This window comes from Equus caballus, chromosome 13 (genome assembly GCF_041296265.1).
Source record: "Equus caballus isolate H_3958 breed thoroughbred chromosome 13, TB-T2T, whole genome shotgun sequence".
NCBI lineage: Eukaryota > Metazoa > Chordata > Mammalia > Perissodactyla > Equidae > Equus > Equus caballus.
Window position 1 is genome coordinate 5,361,324 of NC_091696.1, and position 9,403 is coordinate 5,370,726.

Here is a 9,403-nt window from a genome sequence, read left to right on the forward strand (position 1 = left end):
GCTGCTGGGCTATGCAGCGTCCAAGTCTACTTGCTAGCCTTTCTGGTCTGACAGGGCCGGGAGCTACACAGCAGTGGGCTGGCTATGACTCAGCTCCCCTGCCTGGGCAGGAGGCAGACCAGACTGCTGGGCTGGCATGACTCTTCATTTGAGAACCTGAATCAGGCAGACCTGCGCCTTGCCAAGTTCCCTGGTCAGCCTGCGCCACCAACTTGGATCTGTAGATGAGCAAAGCTGCTGGTAGGGACTACTACTTGGGTGCTGCAGGTAGGAAACTCAGTCTGCCAAGAGCCCAGTGCTGATTGCTGCAAGCCCCTCCCTGCTTCTCTGTCATAGATTCCCAGTGGTCCAGCCCTGCAGATTCTCCAGCAATCCCCAGTGGGGCAGGACTGGAGTTGGGGCTCCCAGGAAGCGACCCACAATGCTGGGGGAGCTGGATGTCCACCTTGGGAAACACAGGAGGAACTGTTGGCTCAGGGGAGACCTCTCGGCATGGTGGCACACCAGCCTGGGGGAGGGGCAATGCAGTCAGTGTGCTCCTCTCACCCTTCCAATGGGGTCCGTCTTGTTCTCTGTGGCGCAGGAGGTGCTCCAGCCTCTAGGATTCTCTCAGTGGTGTCTTGTCCATGAATAGTTGCTGTTTCTTCTTGTGAGGGGGAGCGAAGTTAAGAAAGGCCTACGTTGCCATCTTGGTGACGCAAGGCATGATCTTATGGAGTTGCATCAGTCTGTCAGGACAAGTGTACCTCCACCTGGGCCCCACATGCCCGTCTCTCAAGCCTCTATCCTTATACAGTAGACGTGTCTCTCTCAGGAGTCTCATTCGCTTTGGTTTTAAAAGATGATCAAGTTAGAAACAGCAATGAACAAACCCTTATTCAATCCCTCATATTCCTCTTGATATTATCCTTTTTCCTGGTAAAATCCATCTAGTGTTCTATCTGCCGACTCCTTTTCCTCAACTCCCAGTTAATTCATCAGCCCTGGCCACACTGGCTTCCAGCTTCATCCGTCTCCTTTGTTTAGGTCATCCAATGCCACTCTGCTCTTATTAAAGAAAAGGACCAGATATATTGATTTGAAAAGTAAAATATCATCCGACCACTTGGAAATTAAAAGCAAACACAAAACAAACAACAAAAAGCCCCACGGATATAAAGTCCTCTATTCTTCTAAATAATTCTTAGAGAAAATCAAATGCATTTTTGATAATACTTGGGAAACCGAAATAACTTAAACATGACCTATGAGACACAGTCAAAACTATAACCAGAGAAAATTTATACAGGCATACCTCGTTTTATTGCACTTCACTTATGGCACCTCACAGATGCTGTTTTTTTCCCCCAAATTGAAGGTTTGTGGCCACCCTGTGTCAAGCAAGTCTATTGACAGCATTTGCTCACTTTGTGTCTCTGTGTTACATTTTGGTAATTCTTGCAATATTTCAAACTTTTTCATTATTATTACATTTGTTATGGTGATCTGTGATCAGTGATCTTTGTTACTATTCTAATTGTTTTTGGGTGCCGTGAACCATGCCCATATGGACGGTGAACATAATCGATAAATGCTGTGTGTGTGCTGACTGCTCCGCCGACCGGCCGTTCCCCCATCTCTCTCCTTCTTGGGGCTCCCTATTCCCTGAGACAAGAATGTTGAAATTAGGCCAATTCATAACCCTACAATGGCCTCTAAGTGTTCAAGTGAAAGGAAGAGTCACACATCTCTCACTTTAAATCAAAAGCTGGTTCTTTCAGTAAAAAGATAATAAAAATAGACATACTTGTCTGGTACAGTCAGAACAAAAGTGATAAAACACACAGATACTAACCAGGAAGAAAAAAAATAAATAAGCACAGATAAAAGTTTTCTAAGTGCAGTAAGAAAATGCTATGTATACCTCTAAGCTAATAAATTTGAAAAATCAGAAATTATTTTTTAAAAAGATATTAATAATAAAAGTTTACTCAAGAAAATGTAGGAAGCTTGACTAATCATGGGAGAAAAACTATCAAAAAATTATTCCCCCAATTTAATTTTTATGAGCAAGTTCTTTAAAAAATTTAAGGAACCACTTCTATAAGAATTTTTCTTATGTTCTTATATTATTTTTTCAAACTCCGAAGCATAAAAGAAGATAAAAACCTTTCAGTTCACTTAATAAAATTAGCATAACCAAGATATGAAAACTTGATAAGGATAAAAACCGAATATAATAGACCATTATTTCTGAACTAGGAAAGAGAGGGTGACATGAAAACCACAGAGTGGGAATTCTGAGAAGATGGGGTGGCAGTGGTGTAAGTCTTTTCAAAGACAGCACAATTAGAGTAGCAAAACCACAAATCCAGAAACTGCATATACAACCATATTTTGTGAGACGGTATCACCACGAAAGCCAAAATATGAATAGACAGGGACAAGCCACCACCTGCTACAGAACCTGTATGGTGTCAGAATGTAAAAAGGATGCAAAAGAAGGTAGCAGACATAAAAGTCAGAGAGAAGCAGTTGGGTGTCTTACGGACCTGAGAACCTGAGAACTCAAGACTCCCAAGAACTCATGGGAAAGCATGGAAGGCCAATCTGAGAAGAGTGACTGAAACAAGGCAGGGCTGTGTACACTCCAGATTATGAATGAGTACAGGGGCCAGAGGGAGGCTGAAGGCAATAGGGCAGTTGGGCCCTAGGAACTCTCAGCAAACAAACCTGAGCTCCTTCCAGGAAAACCTTCATACTGAGGAGAAAGTGCTAGGAGGAGAATTCAAACTGAGAAGGATGAAACAGTAGGGTCCTCAAGGAAAGAAAATATGAGCCAGGGACTTTCCATTTAACTTCCAGATATGGAGGCTATAGACCAACACTTATGGCCACTCATAAACTCAAGGAATATGTCCTCACTCAGACATGGAGGCTACAGACCAATGCTTATGGCCATTCATGAACTCAAGGACCATGTTCTCACTCAGATATGGAGGCTATTAGACCAACTCTTGTGGCCACTCATGAACTCAGGGAATATGTCCTCACTCAGATATGGAGGCTACAGACCAACTCTTATGGCCATTCATGAACTCAAGGAATATGTTCTCACTCAGATATGGAGGCTACAGACCAACTCTTATGGCCATTCATGAACTCAAGGACCATGTTCTCACTCAGATATGGAGGCTACAGACCAACTCTTATGGCCATTCGTGAACTCAGGGAATATGTCCTCACAGGCCCTTCCTGAGGAGTCTCCTGGACAGTGACTTTCAGACAACACAACCAAAGGACCAGAAAAAATGCTGACCTAAGAACTGTGGCGAGGACTAAATAGGCCCCATCTCACCCCAAGAATAAATCTGCTTGACTACCCCATTAAAATATCACTCCATGCTGTCATCTGCCTCCTTACCCTGCCTTAGTTTCCCCTTTTTGCAACATCACTACTTGAAATTGTTAGAAACATTGCTGTATTCCCAGAGCCTAAACAATGCTAAGCGTATTCCAGAGACTCTTTTTTTCATTGTTTTTTCTTTCCTCACCTCTGACTGGACTTCAAAGTTCCTGTCTCTTAATGTAGATTCTTTCTTCTGCTTGATCCATTCTGCTGTTGAGGCTCTCTCTTGCATTTTTCATTTCACTCATCGTATCCTTCAGCTCCAGAATTGGTTTAGGTTGTGATTTCTATCTCCTTGGTAAACGTCTCATTTTGTTCATGTGTTGTTTTTTTTCCTGATTTCATTTAATTGTCTTTCTGTGTTTTCTGGCAGCTCATTGAACTTCCTTAAAACAGCTACTTTGAACTCTCTGTTGGGTAAACTGCAGATCTCCATGTCTTTGGGGTCGGTTACCGGAAGATTACTGTGATCATTTGGTGGTGTCGTGTTCCCTAGACTGTTCATGTTCCTTGAAGTCTTGCGTTGCTGTCTTTGCGTTTGGAGTAGCGCAACCGCCTACAGCCTTTACTAACTCCCTTTGGGAGAGAAATGCCTTCGTCAGCCCTGCTGGGGATTCTGAGGCGTGCTCCACATTTCTTGCTCCTTCTTGTGGCAGAATTCTTAAGCTTGTGTGCTTTCTCTTAATCCTGCAGTGCACCAGGCCAAGTGCTGACAGCCTAGCCTCCTTTTCGTTTTTCCAAGATTGGTGCTACAGCTCAAGTTTGTGGTCTCGCTCTGGCCCACAGCTTTGGGCCAGCTTTCTGTGCCTGCTCGCTGGCCATCTGCCAAAGTTCCCTCTCGCTGACATCAGGAGTGCACACAGGAAGCTGGCCACAGGGTGGACGTATGTGTGGGTGACGCACATGGAGTGCTAGGGTGCCCATGGGCCAGTTGGTGCCGACGATCTGCTCTCTCTCCATGGATTTGCCTTTTCTGTACACTTACGTACAAATGGAACCCTATGTCTTTTGCATCTGGCTTCCTTCACTTATGATTATTTTGGGATTCATTCAGGTCGTAGCAAGTGTTAGCATTCTGCTCCTTTGTACTGCTGAGTAGTAGTACCTTGTCTGGATATACCACATTTTATCCATTCATCACTTGATGGACAGTTGAGTTGTTTCCACTTTTTGGCTATCATGAATAATGAACCTAGGTGTGCAAGTCTTTGTGGCTATGTTTTCATTTCTCTTGGATAGATATCTAGCAGTGGAACTGTTGTGTCATATGCTAAGTGTATGTTTACCTTTTAAAATAAATAGCCAAGCTGTTTTCCTAATCGGCATTTTACATGCCATCAGTAACGTATGAGGTCTCATTTGTCCATGTCCTCTCCAACACTTAAGAGTGTGTTTAAGTTTTTTTAATTGGGCTGTTTGTCTCATTGAGACAAGCAAAAGAGAACTCACATAGTTCTTTATGTATCCTGGACACAAGTCATCCTTTATCTGATAGGTTTTGCAGATATTTTCTCCCAGTGTCTGACTTGTCTTTTTATTTTATAATAGTGTGTAAGGTAGTGATTTGCTTTGGCAGCGATGGCTGTGGGAACGCCACGAGCATATTGCTGAGTGCTTACTTGTACTAACACATCCAATGTGCGCACCCCCCTGTGAGGCTCCCCTGTTACAGGTGAGGAAGCCAGGGCACAGAGACGTTGACTTGCCAAGTCACACGGTGAGGAAGCGCCAGAGCTGAGCCTTGAGTCTGACCCGTTTGGCTCAAGGTTGTGCTCTTACCGACTCCCTCCACTGCTTCTTAGCAGAGGCTGTGCAAGACCTCTGACATGGTGCCCAGAAGTCTGGGACAGGGCCAGCAATCCCAGGAGGTTGGTCTCCATCAGTTACTACCACACCTCTCGATGCACAGCCTCTGCCACGCCTGGGCCAGCCATTGGTTATACTGGTATTCTAGAACCTAGGAGTTCACGTGGGAAGTGTGGCTGACGCTTCCCTCAGTCCTTGTACAATTTGGCATTGGCATCAAGGCTCTTCCTATTGCTCTTGCACTCTGGGCCCTCCACGTGGCTCCTGGGGTGGGTGGTGGGTGGACAGTTCACAGAATCCTACCTTCCCGTACATAGCACCTGTCCCCACACTCCTTCCCTCTCCCCGCCACCACACAGCAGAGTAGCCCATTACAGTAGACTATTATAGACACGGTCTAAAAATAACTGCTGTCCTGAAAGATGCCAGACCCTATTGCTATTAGAGAGCCACCCAAAGCATCATCTTCCCAGAATCAGCTATTTTAAACACATTCCACAGTGGGCATCTGTTGGCCTTAGCAGATGTGAAACAACTCCTTACCAGGTCAATAATTTTACCTACCTTCTGAGTCAAAATCCTCTTTTTAAAGGCAGTTTTCATTAAGAAAGTAATAAGGCAGGGGGCCGGCCTGGTGGCCAAGTGGTTAAGTTCGCGCGCTCTGCTGCGGCGGCCCAGGGTTCAGATCCTGGGTGTGGATGTGGCACTGCTCGTCAGGCCACGTTGAGGTGGCGTCCCACATCCCACAACTAGAAGGACATGCAACTAAGATATACAACTGTGTACAGGGGGGTTTGGGGAGATAAAGCAGAAAAAAAAAAAGATTGGCAACAGTTGTTAGCCCAGATGCCAATCCTTGAAAAAAAAAAAGAAAGTAATAAGACAATGTATGCAAAAGCCGAGGTTTTTTTTCCCCCGAAACATGCAAAATGTAAAACTAAGGTTTTAGAAAGTACTTAAGCTATTTAGAAAAAAACTACAGGTACCAGGAGACTCAGAGGAGATGCTGACCGTCACAGCTACGGTCTAGTGACACCTGCCTCGTTGCACAGGGTCACTGAAGCGTTCTGCGGTCACCTTAACCCTCAGAGCCCATGAGGAGCACAGCAGCGCCCGCCTTCAGGGCATGAAGACACTCGGCCCAGCAGAGGAAGCGGCAGAGCTGGAATGTGAACGCAGACTCCAGAGTTACTGCAGGACTGCATTAATGCTCATTTTAATTAAACTTTCTTCCAGAAAAAAAAGCCAAAGATGAAGAAAAGGAAAAACTCAACACGTGGATCAGTAACACGTACATCTTCTTTGTGAACACTCTCTTTCCAGCACATAAATATCAGGAAACTCTCAACGAGAAAGTCAAGGAAAATAGATTATGTAATGCAGCCATGGCCAAACAGTGGAAAATTGAAAATGAGGAACTGGAGGCGAGGTAACTTTGTAAAACTTCTCAGCGCCTTCTCTCAGTTATCTTCCTTTCCTGTCTGCTGTAGCTGCCAGAATTTCAGGAGCAAATGCTTTCATTAAAAGCACACCACTTCCTGGGGCCGGCCCTGTGGTGTAGTGGTTAGGTTTGCACCCTCCGCTTTGGCGGCCCAGGGTTCGCAGGTTCAGATCCTGGGTGTGGACCTACGCACCGCTCATCAAGCCATGCTGTAGCGGCATCCCACATACAAAACAGAGGAAGATGGGCACGGACGTTAGCTCAGGGCCAGCCTTCCTCTTCAAATCCCAGCCCCACCGCTTAACACTTGGGTGACTTTGGGCAAGGTCTGTTACTGCGTGCCTCAGTTTCCTCATCTGTAAGGTGGAGATAATACCCTATAGGACTGTTGTGAGGATTAAGTGAGCTAACATTTGTAAAGCGTCTAAAACAACACCTGGCGTGTGGTGAGGACCCAGTAAATGCTGCATGCTTTTCTGGAACCACTGTCCAAGCTCAGTTCTATGCAGACATATTGGTCCAGAGGGCAAATGCCCGCCCTTTGTAAACCGCACCTCAAGCCTGTCGGTCTGTTGAAGAGGTCATTAAAGGAAAAGACTGTAAGAGCCAAAAGGCCACTTCCTAGCTGCTAAGTTAGCTACAGAGCACAGGGGTTCAAAGTCACTTTAGATATCTGGAAATTTCATCTTGGACTGCCCAGAGATGGCATCACTTTTTATTTCAGGCAAAGTGATGACAATTTACATTTTTGTTTACAAAAACTGTTGAAATCCAGATATGGAATATTTTACACCATAGACAGCATAAAAACTTGTTTTGAAATTTCAAAGGCCAAAAAGTGATACCTTTTCTGTTTGCTTCTCGCGTTAGGCTGAATAGCTTGAGAGAAGAAGAGGCCAAAAGACAAGACTTTGATGTCGACATCACTGTGATCAAGGAACCAATGGATGCCCCATCCTTGAATTTCACGCCGAGTGCCCCAAAAGACGACACAGTGGTGTCCCAAGCCAGCAAGTCCATCACAAGTAAGAAAAAGAAAAAGTAGAGGTTACTGGGTTCGTCAACGAGCCGCAAGGGCGAGCAGACGTAAAAAGTTTAGCCCTGAAGCACTGTAACAAATTTCCTGAGCAATAAAATTGCCTGCGTTTTACTTCCTGTCCTAGTGTTTTTGAAATACCACTACCCGGGCCCGCTGCCTTTCAGGTTCCTTCTATGGGTGCGTCACCGAACTGCCTGCATTTTGAAAACTGAGTTGAACGAAAAGAAACACTATTGATATTAAATGTGTATTCAGTATGTTTTTCAAAAAAATCAAATATAGGACTGGTGATGAAGTTTAGAATCTGATAAAGGCCATCTGCAAGGAGTGGGGTGTGGACGAAGTTATTTACACATTTCCTCCGGCCCCCTGCCCCCGAGCCTGGACCGCCTCCTGTGCCCCTGGTAACCACCCTGTGCCCAAATGCTACCTGTCCTTCACGGGCCACCTCACATATGGCTCCTTCCTACCGATTCCCACAGCACCGCAAACAGCATCACGTGGACACAAGGCCAAATGACAACCACGGGATGAGGAGCATGTGTGCAGTCGGGGCCTAAGTGAATACTTTAAGTCTCTGTTAGAAAAGGTGATAGCTAATAATCTGTGTTCAATTCAAGGGTAACCACCAAAAGCATAAAAACACAATCTATAGCTTCCAAACTAGCAGAAGGAGGGAAAGTACCATCCGACATAAAGCTGGGAAAAGGGAAAACAACAAAGGAAAAGGATGGAAAGAACACACACAAGATGGCGGGGCAAGTGCCAATGGACCGGTCCTCACCAGCGTAAAGGGTTAACTCCCCTCCTCCTCCCCCAACCCCTGCCCCCGAGATAATTCAACTGGATTTAAAAAAATCAAAATTCACTGTTACTCTTTACAAGGAAACATCTTAAAAGCAGAGAGAAAGGATGAAAATGAAGATATGGAAAAAGGACGAGAAAATCTAATCGAGATGACCGGAACAGCACGCCATATTAAAAACAGACAAAACAGAATTTAAAGCAAACACATGCATGATACAAATAAAAAGTATGATAAAAGGACCAACCACCAAAAAGATGCATTATTCACATGCATCTTCCGTAGCCGCCGTGCAAAGGCTGACAGAATGACAGGGGAGAAAACGACAATCACGATGGAAGAGCCAGAGCAGGAAGACAGACACGTAGTGAAGGCACAGATAATTGAAGCAACTAAACGAAAAAGCGTGAATGAACGCAGAGGCAGAACCCGAACGCAACGCAGAATGAACGCCGACAAGAGCAGACCACATTTCAGGTTGGAAAGTGCAGCAATTTCAAGTGACACATCAGAGACCATGAGCTAATCGCGCTGCAGTTAAGTCAGCAAGGAACACAGCCAGGCGAGCCTAATGCCGCTGGCAACTGAACGCACAATCTGAAGTAACTCCTGGGCGAAGAGGAATCAGAATGCAAACTGAATCGCATGAGACTGAGTGACGACGACCATGCTCCAAACTGGGGAGAAGTCACCCCCGCTCCCCTCCCTAGCTCGGCAGGCTCACGCAGGTCGGGGGACGGGGTCTGGGGAAAGGTCCTTTTAGGGCCGGGGTAGTAGGAGTTTTTGCAGACCACGCCTGGTTAGTTTTCCCCCAAACTCGGGGATGCCCAGACCCCCACAAGTTATGGGAAGTTGCATCAAGCCCGGCCCAGCTGCGTCTGGGCTGTGAAGATGCCTGCGGAGCTGGGGCTGCTCGCCGTTCTC

General features: G+C 45.7%; 1 protein-coding gene across 3 annotated transcripts in view; it reads left to right on the forward strand.

The window, feature by feature from the left end:
* RSPH10B (radial spoke head 10 homolog B) overlaps positions 1-7,785 on the forward strand; it is a 55,486-nt gene extending 47,701 nt beyond the window's left edge. For all 3 annotated transcript variants that reach the window (XM_023655251.2, XM_023655253.2, XM_070230711.1), the window contains 2 exons: positions 6,431-6,623; positions 7,506-7,785. In XM_023655251.2, the coding sequence (XP_023511019.2) occupies positions 6,431-6,623; positions 7,506-7,680 (368 nt within the window). In that variant the 3' untranslated portion in view covers positions 7,681-7,785. The remainder of the gene's footprint in view (positions 1-6,430; positions 6,624-7,505) is intronic.
* Positions 7,786-9,403: the final 1,618 nt, after the last annotated feature.